Source organism: Nannospalax galili, unplaced genomic scaffold, assembly GCF_000622305.1.
Source record: "Nannospalax galili isolate Female #2095 unplaced genomic scaffold, S.galili_v1.0 scaffold735, whole genome shotgun sequence".
Classification (NCBI taxonomy): domain Eukaryota; kingdom Metazoa; phylum Chordata; class Mammalia; order Rodentia; family Spalacidae; genus Nannospalax; species Nannospalax galili.
The window spans coordinates 4,615,647-4,640,406 of record NW_008337053.1 but is presented as its reverse complement, the minus strand read 5'-3'; the positions used below and the strand labels follow the sequence as shown (position 1 = coordinate 4,640,406).

The window sequence follows — 24,760 nt, the reverse complement described above, 5'->3', positions numbered from 1 at the left end:
GAAAATGCTGTGGTCTTGAAAGAGCTGAGTCACCTGCCTGGAACATTCTTCCCTACTTCAGTCTGATTCATCTCTAGACCCTTTGGATTTTGCTCAGGTGTCACCTCTTTCTAGATGCTGTCTGTGACTCTGACAGGCTAGGCAGGGGTCCTGTTCTCCTGTGTGCTCCCATAGTCTCCTGTGCACTCCAATCATGGCAAATGCCACAGTGCTTGCCTTTCTGTTCCCTTTGCCAGTGTTTAAGTTTCATACACAGGAGCTGGCCCACTCACTGGGGAAGCACAGGAGGTTTTGGAGATGAGCATGGGCCTGGAATCAATCAACTGACCTTATGCTTCACTGTCCCCACCTGCTTACGGCAGACAATCTCATCAGCCTTAGGGTTGTGACTGGTGAAATGAAGCCATATATGCAAAGAGCTCAGCATAGGGTCTGGTTCATAATAGGCACTGAAAAATGCTTATTGAATGGTGGGACAAATTACTAACCACAAGTTCTGAGTAGCCACAAGTCAGAACAAATGTGTTCATCTGAAGACCACAAATCTGAAGACTTTTACCTGAGAGAATACTCTTGCCCAGGAGGTGTGTGCTGGCAGGCTTGTTCCAGGATGGAGCTAAGGCCTCAAAAGTGGTACCAAGTCATGCAGGTTTACCACAACAGTTCTGGAGGGCCTCTGCTCAAGTTCACTGCTGAACACTAGGGTCTGAGCTACCTTCCAGTCATTCCTGCAGCAAAGCGAACCTACACGGTGCTCCCAGCGAGGGCTAAGGCCTAAGCAGCAGCGTCTGCTGCAGATCAGCCACCTACTACATGTCAGGACAGACAGTAAGTCTCAGGTGAGGGCAGCACCCTCCCTCCTGGGAAGAAGTCTACACTTGTCACAATGAATGGTAGAGCATTACAGGGATGCTTAATGTCCTGCAGTGTCCCCAACAGTGCCACACCAAAGAAATTGCCCCACTGAAAAAGCCAATAGTGTCCCTGTTGAGAAACGCTAAATGAAACTTAAATTGAGAAACACTGAGAAACCTAAATTAGCCCTTACACTTACATTAGCTGTAATTTTCGCAACAGCCCTGTAGAGTAGATATTATTATTGCCATTTTTAAGATTGGATTTGGGGTATGGGGTCCTTTTCAGAGCCCAGTAAGTGCAAATAGAAAGGATATTACACAGCAATTCTTGGCACCCCAAGGGAGATGCAAGAGGAAGAATTTTATTCTTTATTTTCAAAGCTAGACTCTGTTAATAATTACAATAGAGAGCAGTAAGACACCTTTAGTAAAGGAAGCTGTGCCACAAAGTTTCATGTTGTGCATTTCGAATTACGTTTGGGAAATATAACATTATAGACTCTATGTTCTTAATAAGGTCATGACTCAGAAGTCCATGAAAAGACAAATTACATGTTTTTAAGTATATCTGCTGCCCTCTATGGATAAATAATACAAATAATATGAAATTGGAAGTGGATTCTTTTCTTAAACAGACACAAAAATGAACTTCTTTCTTTCTTTCACCTACAAATAACCATCTTCAACTTCAGTTACAATAGTAAGAACTGATCCTTAGGTAGATGTATGTTGTCAGATCCTGGTGACCCAGGCAGGCCTTCTAGTGAAAAACGTTCTGGTTGGACTGGGTTGTGGGAACTGCTGTGATGGGTGTGAAAGAAACTGCACTGTGTGATTCAGACACAGGGAGCTTCATTTTGGAGTTGTTACCATCAAAAAATGTCTTTTTCACAACCTGAAAAACTGGAGTCTGCTTTTTTGGCACTGAAAATATTGGAAAGCGCTACTGCTTGTCTAGCCACAAGAGGGCGATCTTCCCCTGTAACTGGAGCACATTCGGACAAAAAAAAAAAGAGATCCGGAAAATGTCCAGGGTACAAGGTGAACAGAGGAAAGCAAGGACAATAATGTGCTTTGGGCTGGGTGAGACTTGAGACACTTCACAAAGGAAGAGAAGTCATGCGGGCCAACTCTGCAGCCTGAATCATGAGATTAAGAAAAGCAGATTCATCTTTCCTTGCGGAACCTTGAGCAGCAGGAGCTGAAAGCACACAGAGTTCAAGAGAAATCTGATTTGTTGCACTAGCGAAAGCTGGGAGCAGGGATGGGAAGAAGATCGTTTGCAACACAAACCTGTTCGTTTCCTACCACATTTACTCGGAACACAGCCCGCAACTCAACGTTTGCATTATGTAGCCAGTTCTTTACGATATCATGGCTATACCTGACCACAAATGTTCTGTGGTTACAAAAATCATCTGTTTTCACTTAGCAGAGACATATGGCATTCAAAGTGCTCAAAATGTAGCAGTGGCCACTAGTGAATGTTTACCAGTCACTGGTAACAATAACAAATGATAATATTAATAACTGTTATTCCACACACCATACAGAGTGTGGTGCTTGAGGAGGGAGTCCTGAAAATAACTGTCACCATTTAGTGAGTGTTGTATATTTTCATTAATAATGCAAAAACACTTCATTTGTACTATTTTATTTAATCCAAAACTAACCTTTGATATAGATGTTATTATCCCTGTTTTACTTATGAGACAGTGGAGACACAAAACTTAAATACACAAGGTGTCAAAATAAGCTATCGAGCTATGATTTGATTCTGGTCTTTCTAATTTCAAATTCTGGAAACAAAATTGGGGCCACTCATCACAATTTTCAACTCACTAAAGGCCAGGATTTTCCTATAGAAAGCAACCTGGCATTTCTGGTAATATTATAAAAACCCTACTGAGTCAGGAGAGAAAGAGAGCAAAGTTTAAGGAGACAAAGGAAGGGAAAGAGACTCTCACTGTGGAGTCTTCTTAAAGTCCGAGAGTCAAAAATTCCAGCGCAATTAAAAAATTAGCTGTGGAAGTTACCTACATAGAGATATTTCAAAATAAGACTGCTAAACTAGCAGTAACCATATGACCTTTAAGGATAGTCTTACTCCTTTCCCAGATGTCAATTTGAAAATTTCTGGGAATCTCATAAATAAGATGATAAACTTTGTTTACAGTAAAAGCATATTTTAATTCCCTTGTGCAACTCTGTGACCTATAGTTTTACCTTATCAGCTGTAATCCCATCTGATGCACCCCAGGAACCAGCCTATGAACTAGTTTATGTTCCTTAGCAACCTTTGATAGAAGGTACCCAAATTGTGTGTATGCATGTGTGTGTGTGTGTGTGTGTATGTGTGTATTAAAGACATTTAAGTGCATCTCTTTTGAGACTGTCATACCCACAGTTGGGTGTCTATTTTTTTCCTAAGCAACTTGCTCATTTTCTTTCCCTTAATGTTCATGTTTAAAACTATTTTACGATCTCTTCTTTAAAGACAGTTTTATTATGGGGGCTGGAGAGATGTCTCAGTTAAGAGTACTGGTTGCTCTTGCAGAGAATCCAGGTTCAGTTCCCAGCACCCATATGGCGGCTAATAACCATCTGTAACTCCAGTTCCAGGGAATCCAATGCCCTCTTCTGGCCTCTGCAGATATTGTATGACACAGGTACACTTACATATATGCAGGCAATACACTCATATAAAATAAAGAATAAATAAAATATTAAAAAGTTGTATTAGCATATTTATTGAATATAATGATGGGCCTCATTATGACACACTCACACATGTGTATAATGTACTCTGATCACATTCACCACCACCCTCTCTTGTCCCCTTCCCACTCCTGCTGATCCCCTTCCTCTTCCCAACTAGTCCCCCTTTCTACATTCATGTCTTTGGAGGATTCAATGAGCTTAGTTAGGGTTGCTTACAAAAATCTCTTCTTGATAAATGCCAACTCTGATTTATCCTGGATAGTTCTGAAATTCTTTTCTGTAGGGCAATCGAGTCCCAGTTGATCTGACCAGAAATCTCTGGAAAGAGATTCCCTAAAGTGTTGTAGAGCTGGCTCTCTGCCCCAACTCCACTGCTACTGATACTGCATTGAAAGCCTGTTTCTTAGCCATAAAACAAAACAAGCAAAATTATATGGTTTTGTGGTTTGAATGAATTAATGCATCTTCTCAGGGTCTATCTCACTAAGGGAAAGAGTTCTGAACCTCTAGAAAAGCAGGATTACCTTTCTACAAATAGGGGATATAATATGGAAGGAAAACTTTGAGCACATATATTCCTTTTAGGACTGGATCCAGGTGTTTCTTCAAAAAACAAAACCACAAACCTACAGAAATGTTTTAAGATCCTCTCCAAAACAAACTCATCCTTCCAAACACAAAAGGCCCATTTCTAAGTCATGAATTAATCCCATATGCTATGAACAGCTGGCTATATTTCAGGAAGACCTTTCTGGGCGCTGAGGGCTCCGCTCTGAAGCCTGGATATTCAAGTGGGACACGTTTGGAACCCCCAGGCCATGGGGGCAGGCTAAGCGAGAGTCCAGTGCCATGTCTCAGAAGCACCCAGGACCCACCGAGGACACAACACCACTAACTCACCGTAGGTGAAGTATGCCACTTCCGGCGGAAGTGAGACATTGTGCAGCGTTACATCCTGCACATACTGGTCCACGTACAGCTGGGCCTCACTGGCCTTGAGAAAGGCCATGAACCTCGCAGTGAAAGAGGCCACGAAGATGGACAGCATTCCGAAATCTAGTAGGTTCCACAGGTGTAGCACGTACTCTCGTGGCCCCTCTTCCCAGATTTCCTTGCATTCAGACCAGATCATTCCTGTGGAAGAAGGCCAGGCCAATATTTCAGTTAGTCCCCTTGGTATTTGTAACATATGCGGACACCAAGGGAACAAGGGCAGAAATGAAAATGTCACCTCTTTGGGGGTAGCCAGAGACAGACAGATGCAAACATCTTCAAAGACAGATATAGAAAGACATGGAATCAGGTGTTCCTGAGATGGGAGAAGACACCGTTGTCCCTGCACAGTGAGGAGAGGGTTCTCATCCATGGATAGATTTTGGAGGCAATTTGTGGGAAACATGGCTGCAGGAACTTGTGTGCTTTAAGAACTGAGAAGTCAGCTGGGCATGGCAGTGCACACCTTTAGTCCCAGCACTCGGGAGGCATAGGCAGGCAGATCTCTGTGAGGGCGATGCCAGCCTGATCTACAGTGAATTCCAGGCCACCTGAGGCTATAGGGAGATTCTGTGTCAAAAGAGAGAGAACCGAGAGGTCTTACGGAATAGTTATAAATTAAATATAAGAAACTGAGGTTGGGGCTGGAGAGATGGCTCAGTGGCTAAAAGCACTGGCTGCCCTTGCAGAGGACCCAGATTCGATTCTCAGCACCCACATGGCAGCTAACAATCCTCTATAACTCCAGTTCCAGGGGATCTGCGACCCTTCTCTGACCTCCATGGGCATTCCAAGATATGGGTGAGCTTACAAATGCAGACAATGCATTCATACATGTAAAATAAAAACAATTTAAGTAAACTTTTAAAGAGGAAACTCAGGTTGCTGTATTTCTGAAGGTCCCATATATGATGTAGGACCCAACTCTCTGAAATAACAGATTCCTTCATATTTCTGTGTTGCAGTGAGTTAAAGTTTAGGGTTATCAGATTTCTTTTTATTTTTAATAATTTACTGGATTTAAAAGACATACATCCTCATTGTTACACACTAAGCATTGTAGAGGCATGTAAATGAAATGTTGTCCCCCACCCCACATCCAGGCCAGCCTTATGAGATGACCTGGGATAACACTTTGGTGTATGCTCTTCTAGACCTGTTCTATAGCTGCCTTGTAAATGTCCACAGGTGAATATATTCCTACTTTCACTTAAGAATTTTAAAGTTGAATTCCTACCATGCAGAGACATTGCAGTTTGTGAATATCCTTCTAGTGACAGAAGTGCTGTATGCCCCAAGCTAGCTTCCCATCCCTCCTACCCTCACTGTGCTCCCCATTTCCCAGAACTTCCTCTTGTGTTCCTGACTTGTCTGCTATCACCAGGGATCACCATTGGTCTGCAGATCGTCCTCTGGGAGACTCATTTCCATCTTGCCCTTTCAAATTCCAACTCCATTCTTTCATCGCATAATGTACAGGCAATATAACATTCACTTCCCTACTCAGACTCCTGCAGTATAGTCATAACTTCAAGGTAGAGTCATACTCCAAAGGGAGACTGTCACCACTCCCTGTGACCTTCCATTGCCTCCATTCATCTTGAAGTCCAGCAGAGAATGTCCACACAACAGTCCCTCAACAATTCTGCCCTCAGCCATTTGCTGTGCACTTCCCTCCCTGTTTCCTAGACCTCAAACCAAGCACACCGACAGATGCCCACATTATAATACAGAGCTCTGAGGATTCAGCTCTTGAAAAAGCCTGGAGTCAAAGATGATGCTGGCAGTGAGCAATGATTGTGGTTCTGTCCTCTCCACAGCATGGCTGCCTTGGTCCCGGTCCCTCTTCTGAGCACAGGAGAGTGAGAAGCTGATTGTCTTCAGTCTTCAGGGACTCTGCCCAGGGACTGTTTTGATCAGCATTTTCCCTTTTGTGGTGAAAAGGGCCTATCAGATCAAAGGAACCGAAATATTTTTTTCAAGGCAAAAAATTTGAGAGCAGCTTTTGCTAGAAGAGTCATAGTTTGTTTGCTGAAGATCAAACTGGAGTTCCTACAGTGGGAAAGACCCCCAAATGCTGCAGGTCTGTTTACAAGACTTCCCACAGTGCCTGCTTGTTTTCCTTAAGAAAGCCATTTTTTCAAGCATGCTCTCTCAAAATTTGTGTAGTTAATTCTAAGAAATCATAATTTTCTTAATGCTGAAATATACTTTCATCTGCATATTTAAAAGTGCTTTAGAAAATCTATTACAGGCTGGAAAAATGTTTGCTGCTTTCCTCCTCCCCAGATTAAAATTGCTAAAGTCATAGTGGACTTCCTTTTAGCTGGGCTATAGGAGAATCACAGACTTGGGGGTAATTGGCTTTAATTCAGCAAACTCTGTTCAGTTTCTAACTTGGCCATTTACTGGTAGTGTAATATTGAATAAATATCTTGATTTTCTGTGGAACTTAGACTTTGTTAAATGAGTGAGTTGAAGTTTTGAAGTAACTTCAAGCACTAAAAGCTCTGTAAGCTTGAAATGCAAATTATTTTCACTGGGCATTGAGAACTACTCCACGGTCAAACGTTTGTGTCAGTCTTCCTAGATTTAGATATTCACTCATCAAGGTTAATTTAAATTATTCCAAGGCTGTACGTAAAAAGTAACTTGGGGCTGAGGGTTTGCACAGCAGAAATGCTAATATAAAAAGAAATGCCTGAAATTAAGTACTTTAGTGGGTGAAGTTAGGCCTCCTGTTTCCAAGGTGGCAAGGATGGTTTCTGGTTTCATATTGTAGCTCAGTCCCAGGTCTTTTGTTCCCAGTACTTCAGTCAGAGAAATGTTTAGAGCTCTGGTACCCAAGGAGTAAAGGATGCTGGGGTAAAGGATGCTGGGTGCTTGCGTTTCCTTTAGGTACGGTTCTCATCATTCAGGGATGCCTAGAGCTCAGAGAACCAGGTCAGCAATAATTAAGAAAGGTGCCTGGCAGAGGAAGTGGCTGGGGCATGCCAGGAAATCTCGAGGGAAACGAGTGGCTTGATGCGAGCATCTTCTGAATAATGCTTTCAGTCCCTGGAGATGGAGGTTGAGAGAGGAAAAGGCATTCACTCCTGTTCCGGCCTCCATGGTACTCAGAAGGGCTTCCCTTTCGAAGTCTTGTAATATAGAAAAAGGCAGCTTTCTTAAATAGTTGTTACCCTGCAGGGCTTCCTTTACACTAACCCAGAGTCTAACATGTACTTTTTCATTTCCTTAAGTCAGCTTCTCACCATCCGTCCAGCACAGGGGTGTTCTGTAAGCTCGAGGGGGGGGAAATATGCTCAGAAGCTCTCTCTCCATAAGCCCCGAAACCCAAACACTGTCTCATTGTCAGGACTTCTGCAAAAATTGGAACCTCAGACACTTTCAGGATTTGTTTGCTTGGCAGACAGAAAGATGATATTAATAGATTCACAATTTTCCTAAGAATTCATCTCTTTCTCTTCATTGTCCTCTATTCTGATTATAGCAACCAGCAATTACTGAGTCCCTTCTAGGTGCCAATCCCTGGGCTAAGCACTATGCATATGCTGACTGAGTCCTCATAATACTCTGATGTGTAGCACCTGTAATTATCTCCACTTCGAAGCCAAAGAAACTCATATAAGAAGTTTGCAAGTCAGTTGTTCAAAGCCACACAAAATCTTTTATGTCCACTGTGCCATTTTCACCATGACCTGCACTAGGCACAAGCTTAGGTTCATTAGTCAGAAATCATCCAACGACCAGATGACTGAGTTCCAGGCACTATTCTGGGGATAAAAGAACCATGCGTGACAGCGAGGTCAGTTTAGCGCTCGAGGCAGATCTGCCTACAAACACTAGTACTGTATAGTGATGGGACCCAGCAGAGTGCCTACATATTGCTTATTTGTAGACTCAGTGATAAAGTGAATTCCTGGAAGAGGTGATGAGACTCTTGTAAGTTGTCCTTTGACCTCTGCAACACATGCACACCCCACACCTCCTGACCCCCCCAAATAAATAAATAAACAACTGTAATAAAAGCAACTTAAAAAGAAAAAAAAAATCAAGGCCAGAGTTCTGAGTCTGGGGGAGAGAGAGTCTTGCATGAAATGATTCTTAGGTGGGGGAAATCACATTCATTACCAGGGTCTTCCTGATCTTGACACCTCTGAGTAGCTGGAGAGACTTGCTTTTCAGTTGAGTATCTTCCAAGCTCTTCAGCTATCCCAGTCACTACTTCAGTGCAGGCAATTAGGCTGGCCAACAGACTGGACATTTTCCAGGCTGGTTCCTGGTCACTTAGGGTTCTCCAAAGACTCTCACCCAGAAGCTCTACAGAATACATGGTCTGCCCCCAAATTTGCCCTTCCTTCCAGCTCTGCGGCTCACTTGGCTTCCTTGAGGCAGTGTCCTCCTGGAGGCTCTTCTGTCTCTCTGGTGATGTCTTCTTAGTCTCTTTATGGTTTCAACAGCCCCTGCTCACATTTTAAATGTCCTGGATTGTTAATATTACATTTTCTCATATTTTGCCGATGACCAGGTAAAACATTGGGAGTGAAGGAAGAATATATTTTTAACTGTCCTGAAGAACAGGATAGCAGGTGAGAAATAACTTATATGCCCAGTAGGAAAGGTACGGTGGGAAGTAAGTTAGAACATTGATGTTCTATACGGCCATTGAAAAAAGTCACCAAGAAAACTAGACAGCCACGTGGAAACGATGGGTCAGCTATGCACTTATGTGACTGCAGGGACATTGGTGTTAATTGAGACAGTCAGAAAATAAAACACAGCATGTAGTCTGCTCAGAGTGTTCAACATCTCAGAGAAAAAGAGAAGGAAAAATAGGAGGAGGTAGAGGATTTGTGGTTTTAAATAGATTGATTTTAAAAGGCCGCATTTTAAGGAGACTTTTGAGGGTCAGTCTGGGAGTCTAAGTTAGTGGTAGACTGCTTGCCTAGTATGCTTGAGACCCTGGGTTCAGTCCCCAGAATCCCTTCCACACAGCCTTGAACAGAAACTTTAATGAGTGAGAGAGACAACCATGCAGATCCCTCCAGGAGGAATTGTGTTGGTGAGGGGACAGTCTGAGAAAGGGTTCTGAGGTGGAAACGGTGAGACAAGGAAACCAGTGGGGCTGGAACAGTGAGTGAAGTGGACAGTCATGGGAGAGGAAGTAGAAGACAGAGGGCTGAGGGCACCACAGGTCATTCTAACGGTGTTAGGCGTTCCTGTGAGGGAGATGGGCTCCTACTAGAGGGTGTGAGGCAGAGTGAGAAGATGCGACTATGTGTTTTAAATGGATCACTGCAGTTCTTGTCTTGGGAACATGTTGGGGTATGGAAAGGGAATGAACAGAAAAGGACACCTGGAAAAGACCGGTCACCTCTCATTGGCCAAAGCCTCCATCTCTCAGAAGAGCAGGATGGACTTGTTGACATCCTAAGGTTGCTTTCGACATTAGAGCTGTGTCTGATAAGAAAGGAGTCCTGACCTGTGTCTTTGTATAGCCAGTTGTCCAAAGAACCACAGTGGTGCATCTGCTATGTCACTGGATAGATTTGTACATTGTGTTGGTGGCTGATTCAAGGCTTTCTTAGCTGTGATTGGAGGCAGAAGACCAAGGCGCCATCAGCAGGAGCCTAATGCCCCTTCATGCTCTTCTGTGTTTGAGCAGAGGCTTAGGTGCTGGATCTCAAGGTCCATCAGCACAAAGAATCTTATGCCTACAATGCTTGTATCTTTCAAAGGATTATTGTTGCAATAACTAAATATCTCCGGGATGTATTTAGGAGAAGATAATACTAGTTTTATTTATTGATGTTTCCCTGATACCTGACACAGTGCCTGATACATGATATAATGCTTAATATTTAGATATATCTATTGAGGAACAATTGAACTTCTATATGTTCCTATCACTGTATCAAACCGTTTACTCTGTGCCCTCAACTTTACCCTCCCTACTGTTCACTGGGTGACGAGGTCATGCCCCTGGTACGTCTGAGTCTTCGACTTGGACACCGGACCCCATTTCTTGTTACCTACCCAGGAGCTTTGCTTCCAGAGCTGATGGTCAAGTCTCAGGCCTCATATTACTTGATGTATCAGCGGCATTCAGCATAAGTCAGCACTCCTTGGACCGTTACTCTGATTAGCTCATAGGTCATCACTCTCTGGGTTTTCTGTTTACTTCATCTCTTTGCTGGATAATGCTCATCTTCCCAAATGTTAAACATAGCTTGATCTTCAGTTAATCTGTCCTCATTCAAAATCAGAGTAATCTCATAATTTGCTTAAATATACTGACATGCTCAAATTTATGTTTCCAGCCCCAACTTCTCTGAACTTCAGACACAGATATCCATTTGCCACTTGACATTTCCTTTTAAAGATCTAGTGTTCTCTGGTACCTCTCCAGATGGTATACATCATTTGCCTTTATAAAACCTCTAATATAATGCCCAGCCCTAAGTGACGCATCTATAATGCCACCTCTACACCTACGGCTCAGGGAACATGGTGGAACAGGGGGGGCAGGGATAATATTAGGCATCTCTCAACTCTTACCAGCAAAGGTTCCTCGATGCAACAGATGGTGATTAACATAGAAACCCACAACTCTCCACAAATGTAGAGAATAAGAGACTAGAGAGTTTGTAACCCTGGATAAGACTCCTACATTAAACCTCTGCCATCCAGGGCCCAGGGACCACTGCAGAAGGCTTGGTTGAAAGACCATAAGAGCCAGGGATGGCAGATGACCACAAGGAAACAGAGTTTTCCAAGTGGCTGGGAATTTGCTCATATGAAGTCACAGCTATGGTGAAAGCATGCATAAGACCCATGTAAACTCAAGCCAGACAAAAGCTCAGCATAGAGGTGGGGAAACGGAGCAGAAGCTCTAACTGTAGCTGAGGAACTATTGGCAAATGATCACTGCTGGGTGAGGGAGAATTGGTCAGTCTTGAAGGGAGTGACACTGGATGCATTGACCAGGCTCCAGTGGATTGAGTCACACCAAGGGACATTAGGGGACACTGACTTGACTCAATGGGCCTTAGCATATACGACAGAACGCATGAGGTCCAGTGTGGGAGGAGCTATCTGGGGGTGCAGATGGGGAGAGAGGGTCTAGATATGATCACGATACATTGTATGACATGCACAAAAATTAATAGAATTAAAAAAATTACTAACAACAGCAAGAGAAAATCTCTAATATATACCTCAAACTGAAGTCTTGATTTTCCCCTGGTCTTTTCCCATACTAGTGATGACTTTCCATTATTCCATTTTGCAAGCCAAAACATTTGGAATTATCCTTGACCGCTGTCTTTTTCTACCATCTCACATGTAATTCAGTAGTAAATATTCTTGATTTTACCTTGCAAACATCACCATCTACTGCCTCTTCACTACTTGTGATGTCTGACTTATTGGAGTGACTTTGGAACTGGCACCTCGCTGTTGCTCTTGTTCCACAACCATTCATTCTTTTTAAAATTTTATTTATTTAATTTTTTAGGTGCATGAGTGTATTGCTAGCATGTGTGTAAGTTCACCTGTGTTGTGCAATGCCTCCAGAGGTCAGAAGAGGGTGTGAGATCCCCTGGAACTGGAATTATGGTTGTTAGCTACCATGTGGGTCCTGGGATCAAACCTGGGTCCCCTGCAAGAGCAGTTAGTGTTCTTAACTGCTGAGCCATCTCTCCAGCTCCAACCATCCATTCTTAACATAGTAGTCAGTAACTCTTGAAAAAACTGAAGCTATTTGATGTCACTTTTGTGTTGAAACTATGAAGATTCTGCTTGTATCATTACTGCCTCTTGTCAGTCTGATGTAATGATTCCGGGCATACTTTTTAAAAAACAGTCAGGTTTGCTCTCCATTCTAGACTTTAACACAAACTACCCCTTCTGCCTAGAATGCTTCACCTTACCACAGTAGGGGATAAGAATGCATCTTCTTAGCTGCTCAGCTGCTCTGATAAGGTGAAATTTGAAAACCTGAAGGAAGAGAGGAATTAACTCACTTCTCTCTTAAAGGAAATTTGGTTACTGATTAGACATATGAAGATATAAAGAAATTTTCTTTTAGCTCTCTCTCTTTCTCTTTTTTCCACCAGGCTGGGACTTTCTGGGCCTGGGGTAAAAGAAGGGATCTCTCTCTCTCTCTCTCTCTCTCTCTCTCTCTCTCTCTCTCTCTATCGGTTTTCATCTGTATCTCAGGATGACTTCAAACTTGTGATCATCCTGCCTTAGCCTCCCAAGTACTAGGATTACAAGTGCATTGATGATCAGCCTTTTTACCTTTGATCAAGTTTTCTGGTTCTGCTTTAGAGTGTCCTGATCTGTTACCAGCTATGATGAATCAGCAAACTGAATAAAATGAAGAACTGTTTTCTGACACTGGGAACAGGCAGCACAGGAGTATGACCCCTAAGCAAAGGGATCTGAGTTGGGATCAGTCAGTGTGACATACATTCCTTCTCGAGGCCCATTCTCTACTTCAGATAGCTGCTGAGGTTTGAATAGTACCGGTGTGCCTCAACCTGGGTCATGGGGGTGGGGGCTCATGAGTGGATTAATAATGCTTTTCTCACATAGTGACTTCTTCTTGTGGGACAGGTTTAGGAACCACAAGAGCTGGATCTTATGAAGTGAGGCTGCCCTTAGTATCGTCTTCTATACATGTTGCTTTGTCTTGTCATATTCCATGAGTTCATAAGCATGAGTCCTCGTTAGATGCAGGTGACCTAGCTTAGACTTTCCGCTTCGAGAGCTGCGAGCCCAAATAAACCTCTTTGGTTTATGAATTATCCAGTCTTAGATTTTCTGTTACAGCAACAGAAATAGTCTAAGACCACAAAATTCAGATGTTCAACACAATATGTAAAGTGCTCATTCAATCAAATATTGCTAAACATGCCAATATATAAGAGAAAGAGTAGTCGGTAGAAATTACTCAGAATGACAGAGTCAAGATTTAACAGTTACCATCAATACACATACAGTTTGTTCAAAGATTTACAGGGAAATAAAAACACATTGAAAAAGAAAAGGGGAATTATGAATATATAAAAATTTGGGGACTATAAAAAGAATTTCAGGAATTGAAAAATATATATGAAATGAAAAATTCATTGACTGGGATTAAAAGTCACTGACACTGTAAAAAATCAATAATATGGGGGCTGGAGAGATGGTTCAGTGGTTAAGAGCACTGGCTACTTTTACAGAGGACTTGTGTTTGATTCCAGCACCCATGAAGTGGCTGACTGCTCTACAAACACCCTCTTCTGACCTCTCTGGGTATTGAACAACACAGGTGCACTTACACACATGCAGGCAACACATTCATACACATAAAATAAAAATAATAAATGTAATATTAAAAAAGATCAATAATATGAAGTACAGAAGAGAAAAAGATTCAAAAAAGAAAAATAAGACTTCAGCCCTGGCTGGCCTACAACTCACTGTATAGACCAGGCTGGCCTGAAACTCCCAGAGATTCACTTGCCTCTGCCTCTTGAGTGCTGGGATTGAAGACATGCGCTACCTTGCCCAACAACAATACAGTATGTTTACAGAAGGAATTGTATAATTGTATGATACCTGGGATTGCTTTAGAATAACCGAGTTAAGGAAAGGGATCTAGGGGAGTGCAGATGAAAGAAATTCGTTATGAATTGTTAATTACGGAAGGGGAGACACAGACCCATGGATTCATTCTGTTCTTCCCATGAGTTATGTATTTTCTTAAAATTAATTGTAATGGGGCTGGAGAGATGGCTTAGGGGTTAAGGGCACTGATTGCTCTTGTAAAGGACCTGGGTTTGAGTCTCAGCACCCACATGGTGACTGACTACCATCCATAACTCCAGAAATGCCCTCTTCTGACCTGCACAGGCCTTGCACAACACGGGTGCACTTACACACATGCACGTAATACACTCATACACATAAAATAAAAATAATAAACACAGTATTTAAATAATTCATTGTAGTAAAATTTTTCTAATTTTTTCCCCTTTTGTAAGAAAGTAGCATTTTTATTCTGTCTTAAATTTAACAGGAAAAGGGCCAGTGTGCATGGTTCCTTCCTTCTATAACCTTTCAGATGTATTTAGAAACTCAGCTCTGCTTAATAGCTTAACGGGCAGAAATGGGAATGAAGCTGTGTGAGTAGAGATGTATCTCTCTTATTGTGCTAATGCTCTGACACCTAGGATGTGAAGTAAGAGGTCTTAGGAGGAAGTGATGGCTCAGGAGAAACCCTTAGCTTACGGTAACTGTGTAAAGGAAGGGATGTTGCACTACCACAGCCTTCTATCTGGGGTACATGTAGAAAATGGGGTCAGTGTGTGATTTGTGCCATAAACACTATATTTTCATGCATAAACTCAACATGTGAATATTTCTAAGTGCCTAGTGTTAAAGTACTTGATTTTGTTAAACCTAGGGGATATCCCAGGGAGAACGGAGGTAGATTCTCAACCGTGAAAGGCCATGGAACTGATCTATCAGACTTCGATGTCTCTTTCCAACTAGTGTCAACAATTTCACTATACAAGTCTTTGGCCACAGGCTTGCTGGTGGATTAAAAATCTCTGGGAAACATAATGTGTGGTCCTGACTGCCCTTTGAACCACACTATTCTCATCACCTCTGCCTGCCTTCTTAGAGATCCAGCACAGGGACCATTCTCCCAGCTGGTCTCAGCTTGGGCATCCATGTTTCCTAGGGGTTCAACTCTTGGAGCTTTCTTGGTGTGTATGCCATTCAGTTATCACAGGCCATGTGTTGCATCATCTTTTCAAGTATTTGTTCATGATTATGTTGTTTGATGGCACAGACATTTTGACCATGAATATTATTTGACTTAATGTTTGCAAACCTAGGGCAATTCTACTAATACTGAATATTTGTCCATAAGGCACAGTCTGGGTGAGTACCACTAAACCAATTTAATTAATTGGTCAAGTCTTAGTACTCCGTGCATTAATTTCTGTTCTTCTTAAAAATTTTATTTCATTCAAAATACCATTAAATTCAAATGTTTATGATGTAAAACTTGCAGTTTATTAAGGCTTTTTAAATTTATAATATTACTAATTATAGTCTTGGCAATTATATGGTTTTTTTTTCCTACTGAGACTATTTTCTACCAAACTCTTTGCAGCGTTCAGTATTAGAAAAAAATCAGTAACATTTTTCTATATTTCATCTTAACCATTTCCAGTTTTGTTTTATTTTTCTTGTTTCCATTAGTAATAGTTCTTATGAGCTGTGTAAAATGTAAATAGCTAATCAAGGAAGAAAACCGGGAACAATTTCCTTGGAAATTCTGGCAGCAAATCTTGGCAGCACAAAATATCACCGCAAAGAAGAATGTCACAACCTTTTAACACACTAGTTTACACAAATAATGAGAAAATGCTGCTCCTTGAATTTTAGATAATATTTGTATTAAAATTCTACATCTGTGGATTAACAGAAGGATCTTTTAAGCTATGAATTTTTACCTATCTTAAGGAGAACTTAATTTCCTAAGGCTTATAGGAGAATAAATGATCAATTTCTCCCATGCTAAACCACTTGGTAGTCACATTCAGTACATGTATAATGAAGAGTTATTTATGAACATTTCCCTAAACATTTCCTCTCAAAACTGGGATTCATGTTACATGCACATGTTGTACCAGCATGCACATGACTTTTATGTTGTTCATTTTGTCTTCCAAGAGTGTTCTTGCAAGCAGAGGGAGAGTTTAGAAGTCAGCATTTAATAATGTCCTCTTACAATGAAGGGAGGAGGAACTAGAAGATGGAGCAGCTTGCTTACCTAAGACCCACTTCATGATGAGCATCTCTGTCCAGGAGAACTGTGTGGTTTTCACTCTGAAGACTTGCTTGGGGTAGTCTGTGAAGGTTTCATTGGGCAGAGTTTTAACACCCTCAAATCGGTCAGATGCATTCACTACTAACAATCCCAAGAAGATTGTAAAAGACACCGCATGGGCTACAAACTTCATGAAAGGGCTCCTCAGGGTTCGTCCTAGCTGGAAAGAAAGTGTGTACAGGACATGTTAAACCAACAGCTCTGGATGGGCATGTTTCTCTTCAAAACATTGCTTTAGTTCATGAAACCAAAATTTAATGAGAGTCCTTTGTCTTGGACAGAAACTGGAAGAGCCGAGATATTTTTGTGCTTGTAAGCTGCTTCCTGACCTAACCTATGTCCACTGGTTTAATTCTTTTTCTATTTGAAAGTCTTATGGGAGGAGCTAAGGGCAAGGAACAGAACACAAAGACACACAATCAAGTTTCATTGGCTGGCACAGATACCCCCAACCACAGGGATATGACTTATGCCCCTTGAATCTGAGAAATAATAACTGAATAGATTCACAATTTAAAAAGTACACACTAGGCATGCTCAGCTTCTGTTGTACCAATACATACTTAGATTATTTGTGGTTATCCTTTCCTTGTATCTTGATGAATTTATTTAAAGCTACACGTGTCTTTCAAGGTGTTACTTTAGTGGTGTGTCTATAAAATTTGATGAGGCTGGTTATTTATATTTTTTAATTTTTCATTTGATTCATTTTCAACTCAGAGATTATTTGTTTTTCAGATATGAAAGACCTTTCCTTTCTTGTTTCGAAAAAAATCTAGGATGAGATAGTAGAATCATAATTTCAAGGTCAACTGGGATTATATAGGGAGAACCTGTCTTTAAAAAAATTCTAATTTATTGCAGCATGTCGACAGAGTATAGGCTATATATTACTACTCTAAAATTTATTGTTTTTCTTGTGGCCTGGTAGTTTGTATGATTGTTCCAAATGAATCTAGAATGGTCTAGAACTTGCTAAACTAGGGAGCAAGCAAGAATCTGTAAACTCTTCTCTGTGTAATGATGCCCCATTGATCACTGAGGCCCCTGAGGGTTAAATCCAGGTTGTATACTGAGTCCTTGTTGAACGCATTTGCTTCCCTTCTAGTTCACTGTCATTCTCAGAAACCTTACTCCTACCCAGGCCACTAAAAATAAGGAAGAGAAATAGTCTCTGAAGCCCAGTTCCTCCAGGGTAGATACTTAGTTATTACTGGTAGTTGGTTAACTGATGGTTCACATTTTACTTCATTTTGGAGTCTTGGAGTGAAATGTTACCTAAGAACAGAGTATTTGTTCAACAGAAGAGTAAATATAAAGGTTTCTTCAATGTAAGGTTTCCTTAATGAGTATGTTCAATAAAACATTTGTAAATCGGATGACTTGATAATGCTCTTCTAAAGTGTTTCAATGTGATAAACATTTCCTCTTGTTCTAGTTATTAGTTGTTACATGATTTATTATCATTCTAAGGCCATAAAACTCATCACTTGAAATTCTACAAAAATCTGGCCTCTATCTTCCAAAAACCACAACATTCCAACCAATGTCCAAACATTAGGCTCTCTGATGATGTTGAAAGTCATCTGTATAAACATTCATATTATCATAAAACAGATGAGGAATAACTTCAGAAATGTAAAGAGACATTTGTTCCAGGTGAGAAACATCTTATAAATAACATTTATATATACTGTAATACTTTATAGATATCATTGTATTTACTTTTTATTTGTTTAGAGTATTTTTGGTAATAGGCAAATGTACTAATTTTGGAATGCAGAATGTAAGGACAAATCAAATGTCTCAGATAATTTCAGTAGAATTAAAATATATCATAATTAAGTCACATCTCAATTTGATTTATATGATATCAGATAGCTAGTTTGAAATTTTCAACATTTTAGCTAATGACGTTGCCATCTTGGGGCCGATTTTCCAATCATCTGATCTTGGATGTTTTTGTGTATACAGGGAACATTCTTAAATAGTCATCATTGTTTCTTGTCACTGTCCTGACTGAATTTCCATTAGAAACGAGGGAAGATGATGACTGTGGGAAGGAGAGAGGAGTGGGGAGAGGGAGGTTGAGGAGAGGGCAAGGGATACCCGATCTGTTTCTCCCAGAAGGTCCACAGGAGTGATAGAGAAGGATGTGACATGTAAAAAAAGACCAATTGTTGACCAGTTTCCCTGTGGGTGCTACTTGGGACCTCCCATTGACCATTCAGATGAGAATATGGGGAACAACTGTTTCCATCTCCCTGGCAAGGTGAAGCACCTGACCCCTTGCCTATATGGCTAGACCTAAGCTACCCTGGAAGACCCTGGGCAGATACCCTGGAAGACCCTGGGCAGATACCCTGGAAGACCCTGGGCAGATACCCTGGAAGACCCTGGGCAGATACCCCGGAAGACCCTGGGCAGATACCCTGGAAGACCCTGTTCCAGGAGTTTCACGTTCTCACTGCCTCTTTCAGGTCATGTTCAAATCCGTGAAAATGACTATGTTTACTGTAAAATGCTAGACAAATAAAACTCTGACAATGCCCTGTGCATGTCTGGAAGGCTATTCTGGTCTACGTTTCCACTGGATGTAGGTAATAGGACAGGAAAGTGAGGTTAGGATTAGGTTTGCAAGCATCCTGCCAACTGTTCAACCTTTGATAAAGGTCAGATGTGAGCCAACCATTTCAGTGGCTTTTCTTTCCCCTTCCCCTTCTTCTACCCCCACTCTTCCTCCTCCTCTTCCTTCTTCTTCCTCTTCCTCCTCCTCAAAATATTTTATTTTTTTATTTTATGCATATGAGTGTATACTGCATGTATATGTCAGTGTACCTGTGTCGTGCAATGCCTGTGGAGATCAGAAGAGAGCATCTGATCCCCTGGAACTGGACTTACAGTTGTTAGCTTTCTAATTTCTTACCACCAGAGTCTCTTATCTAATGCCACCTGCCCTTTGCTGGGTGCCAATGTCTCATGCAAAGGCTTAGTTTATGAGTTGAAAATCTGAGTGGATGTAAACTTTGGAAGCATTGCCAAAAGAAATAAGCACATTTTAAAAGTTGAATGGTTCTCAAGCATTAGATAAATCCTGATTAAATTAGCATCAGGATCCTGAATATTCCCCTCAAATCCATATTCGATTCCTGTAACCTCGCTGCTGTGGTGGCACATGCTCGCCATCATAGCACTCAAAAGGCTGAGGCAGGAAGAGCAGGAACTTAAGATCAGCCTGTGTTCCATAATGAGTTCCAGACTAGCCTTGGAAGGCCACCTGTCTTAAACACAAAATCAGGGCCTGGAGAGATGGCTTGGTGCCTAAGAGCACTTGCTGCCCTTTTAGAAGACCTGAGTTTAGTTCCAGCACCCACATTGGGAGGCTCACAACTAACTGTAACTCCAGCTCCAGAGGATCAGACACCCTGTTCTGGCCTCCTTGAACACCTGCAGACACATGACATTCAGACACACACACACCCACACACCCATACACACACACACACACACACACACACACACACGTGAATTTAAAAAAAAAACTCTTAAAAAACAAAATCAAAATCAAAATAAGCAAAAAACCTTAATATAACATCCAGGAATTTTCCTTTTTATGATCAAGTGTTTATTAAGGTGTCTGAAGGTGGAGTCTTCTCATAATAGTGTGAAACCACACTTTGTTTGGGGGCTGAAGGGGTGCTGAGTGACAGTGATATTTACAAGGTAGGGTTTCTAATGAAGGGGAAGGGAAGGGGTAGAGTTTGTCCTGTGCTGCTTTTGTTTTCTCTGTTCTAGAGAAGTCCTGGCAGCTCTAAAGATCTGAATCCTGTCCATTCCAGGTTTAGTCAGCAGCTAAGGCATATACAGTAGGCACTGAAGGTTTTAATACTTGCTGTAACTAGACAGCTGTGAATGCATGCACGTGTAGGTGCACACATGCACGTGTAGTGACTGGGCAAATCTCTATCCACAGACCCTCAGTTTGAATCACAACTCCATAAATTTTTTTGGCAATTTAACGCCTTAGTGTCTCTGTTTCTTATGTAAAATGGGAATGGAAACATTAGCCCTACACACAGTTAATGTAAACGATGAATGACATTAAATCCAAGAAGCAAAACTGTAGCTGGTTCATGGGACATTCTCCATAGGTGGCACAAAGGGACTCAGAGAATTCCCCTTGGGGGACTTAAGAGACTTGACCAACTCGTGACAGGTGCGCGTGCAGGGTTCATCAAGGTGGACCCATACAGGCTCTTTGTGTATTTATTCCATGAGCCTGTTTGGAGTGCCAGCTGTGGACACTAGAGATGATGGCGATCAAAACGGGCTGCAAAATCTGTTCCTTCTCTTCAGAGCAACTGAATTCCTACTGGGGAGAGGTTCGGACTAAAACCTATGGTCAAAACCAAAAACAAAACTGGAAACTAAATGAGGAGTAACATTTCAAGGTTCAGACCAGCCTCTGGAACTCTTCAACCCTATCCTAGCAGGGTGACGGCTGCTGGACTGTCCCTTTAGGACAGAAGTCTTGGTAATATATCAGTACTCTATTTTCTGGCACAAAAATTCCTTCCATTGCTATGATTAAAACATTACATCATGGTTTTCTATAATCTAGGGTAGACTTCTGGTAGAAACAAACATGGGGAGAAGATCTTTAGAGTCCCTGTCCTTTTCTGGTTGCCACATGGACTGTGTGAGCTGGGGACTTCTATTTCCAACCATAAGCTTGGGTCAGGTAAAGCTGAGATCCTAGAAAGCTGTTTGCTCGCTCATACCACTCTGACGAGATGCTCTTGTTTGGGACAGTGGAGGGGAATATTGACTGACACTTTGATGCTCTTCCAAGCAAGAGCTATGTGGCAGTAAGCATTGAAAGACTGCAGACTACAAAGACATCAGTTTGCTCTCCAGAGTAGTTTACAGTTTTCCTTGTCTGATTTATGGGACCAATTTTAGTGACACTTAACAGGTAGTGGACTTGTCATCCCCTCTCCTACCTTTCACTGAACTTGTGTAAGATCCAGATTAGGACTCAGAATGGAATAGTGAAGGATGTAAAGCAGGCTAACTAGTCACAAAGGCGCTTTGGCACTAGAGCCCGCGTTGAGAGGATAAAGACTCTAGGAAAAGACTGAACTTCGTCCCTTCACATTTAAGAACTCACTGTCTTGCCTGACCATAACCTTGTCAGTAACGACAGTGAAAAATGATGCACAAATTGCCATTCTTCTTCCTTCACCCTGAAAAACCTGCTCCACGCTCATGCCTGTACTTATCTGTGCATACCTATGATGTGGTAATGCTCTTCCACTGGCATATGAGGGAGCTGAACTCCTCTCGAGACCCCTGGCTTTATAATCACTGTACTTAACTGTCTTCCTTGGGGACCCTGAGAAACTTAAAATACAATAATAGAATTGAGAGCCTTAGGAATTTAATAGGAAATTAATGAGTTCATCTTGGGAGGCCAATCAAATAATTTCAGCATTCCTAATTTAGGACAGCAGCTGCTAGGAAGTGAACGCACCATTAGGTTGGAAACAGAGCTGCTAACATTTACTGGATGGTGATGGACATTAGCCAGTTGAGGAAGTCTGACAGAGACATTTTACAAGTCTTTTTGTGAAAGAATTTAGAGGTCTAATATCTCACATGGACATGTGATAATGTCATTAGAACATGGAATTCCTGGAATGACACTGTGTTTTTCATGAAATTATAGAAATAGGCATAAAGGCAGTGACCTCATTCAGATGAGGAGGATCAGCCTATTAACAGAATTCTCCATAGTTCCCTCCTCCAGGGAAGACTTGGTATTCTGTACATCAGGAGCCCATAGAGAGGGCTGCTTTTGTCACATGGGAGGCTTGACCTCTCTGTAATTCCCGGCGACATCTCTGCCAAACTTGAAAAGACTTTTTCTAAGTGGTGAAAGGAAAGACTAAAAATATCTTGACTGTTTTATCTGTCCTTTGGCTGCCTCAAAGTGAGTTTGACAAGCTCTTTAATGAGGGAATCTTTCCTTGTAATGAGCAGTGCCACCAAGAGTCATCTTGTATAATAGACTAAGGCTTGTCAGTCACCTATTGACGTGGCTGCCACACCTCACTGTGCTCAGGCTTGGAATCTAATAAAGGCACCAGTGGCTTAATGATCAGTTTATGTTTATCTTGGGGCCTTTATTTTTCAGTCTTAATGAAAGTTTTGGGATCACCAAATATCCATCAGACAAGTTCCTGAAGAGAGGAAGTCCCAGTGAAGGGCTAAATTTTCCTGCAATAATTTCTTCCAGAATGTTCCAGAATAATTGTAGGTCTGACTCTGGGTCTTATTAATGTGTCAGCTTTCTGAACTTACTGGGCTCAAGAAATCTCAGAATGTCTACCCCCAAACCACACTTTTTTGGGTTGCGTATGTATGTATATTTGTTAAGCTTCTTTTCAAATCTACCTAAGTTAAAAAATTTAGTCAGCAACTGGCATGTCTGTCTTTTCCCTTGCCACTAGGCAGAAATAGGCATGCCAATTTGCTGGTGTTGGCTATTGCGAGGTTTCTGGAAGCTGTCAAATCTAGCTTTGCGGCAAGAGAGGACCGGCAGCTTTGCTTCCATAATATTGTTATTTTAATGATTGAACAGATGAATTAGTAGTGAAGCGTAGAGAGAGCACGGGCTCCTGTTCCTGGCCACACAGGCTCAGGGTAAGGGAAGGATTCAAGTTCCATTCAAGACTAAATGATGCAGTCTCACAATGCATGCTTGAATCCAATGGCCAGCAACAATCTGCTGAAGTCTGCTTACTTAGTTTACACTCTCTGGCCTTTTCAGCTTAAAAAAAAAAAAAAAAAAAATAGGACAGAAAAAAAAAAAAACTGGCCTTGCACATTCTTATTTGGAGAATTTTGATTTAGAAGTTCATGGCATGAGACTGTCATATTCAATAGATATTCAGGTAGGATACTGTAACATTCAGTATTGGGTTTAATGGTTTAATATTATTCTACAGCAGGAATTTGACCTCCCCCCTGGGACCTCTCACCTATTCAAAGGCAATCCCTTAATCTCCTGGCTGCTTTGGTGACCTTAGAAGCAGCCTGGATTCTTGGTGTCAACATTCTGACCTAAGTTCTCTACAAGTGGCTGTGAAAGGAAGTTGAAGTCAATGGTGACACTTTTATTAGCTACATTTCTGTGGAGCCAACCTCCCTGTTTTTCTCCACTGAATGTTGGTCATCTAAATTTAATTCCTTTCAAAATAGGTCACGAGCTAAATGCAGTTTTGGAGGTTTCCTGATGGTTTGGTCTTCTAGGAACTGACTTTTGCCTGGAGCTGGAGTGCTGCTACTTTCTGGCCCTCGTGACTAGGCTGTGACGAAGGTGGAGCTGGCAGAAGCACAGGTACCCAAGCTCCTGAAGGGCTCGTTCCTCCAGTCCCCCCTGTTCTCTTGGTCCTCTTCCTCAGGCAGAAATTCAGTCCCACACCCTTTGAATTGTCCCTCTTTTGCCTTTTCCTTCTCGCCTCTTTTATTGGCCACATGGGCCGTAACCTGGGGATGGAAGCTAGGGAGAAAGGCAGTGCGGTGGGTCCGCAGCCCCCCGTGTGAGCTGCACTCGAGTCCCAGCCTCTGGCTCTTTCTCATTTCTGAACCTGCTTCACGAAGCACACATGATAATGTAACCAGAGACCTAGAAAGTTCGCAAGAATGCTAGCTATTTCTACACTGTGCTTATAATTTCCGTACTGAGTTTGGAGGACATGCTTAACACATTGCATAATTAGTGGAGAAAAGGTGCTTTTATTCTTTCTGTATTCTGCTATTTATCCATTTAGGTTATGCCTCACGTGTTTAAAATTTCCCATTTTATCACACCTCTCTCTTTAAAATCTGATGATTAGAAAAAATAGGTCTTGTTATTTTCCTTTTTATGTGATTTTTCTATGTTTGCTTGCTATCTCAGGACTTGTTTCCTTCCTTCCTTCCCTCCCTCCCATCCTTCCTTCCTTCCTTCCTTCCTTCCTTCCTCCTTCCTCCTTCTTCCCTCCCTCCCGTCCTTCCTCCCTTCCTCCCATCCTCCCTCCCTCCCTCTCTTCCTTCCTTCCTTCCTCCTTCCTCCTTCTTCCCTCCCTCCTGTCCTTCCTCCCTTCCTCCCATCCTCCCTCCCTCCCGTCCTTCCTCCCTTCCTCCCATCCGCCCTCCCTCCCTCTCTTCCTTCCTTCCTTCCTCCTTCCTCCTTCTTCTCTCCCTCCTGTCCTTCCTCCCTTCCTCCCATCCTCCCTCCCTCCTG

General features: G+C 41.9%; 1 protein-coding gene across 3 annotated transcripts in view; it reads right to left on the bottom strand.

The window, feature by feature from the left end:
• Trpc7 (transient receptor potential cation channel subfamily C member 7) overlaps positions 1-24,760 on the bottom strand; it is a 140,035-nt gene that overhangs the window by 30,278 nt on the left and 84,997 nt on the right. For all 3 annotated transcript variants that reach the window (XM_008831821.1, XM_008831824.1, XM_008831825.1), the window contains 2 exons: positions 16,414-16,630; positions 4,479-4,712 (listed from right to left, as the gene is read on the bottom strand). In XM_008831821.1, coding sequence (XP_008830043.1) covers positions 4,479-4,712; positions 16,414-16,630 — 451 coding nt within the window. The remainder of the gene's footprint in view (positions 1-4,478; positions 4,713-16,413; positions 16,631-24,760) is intronic.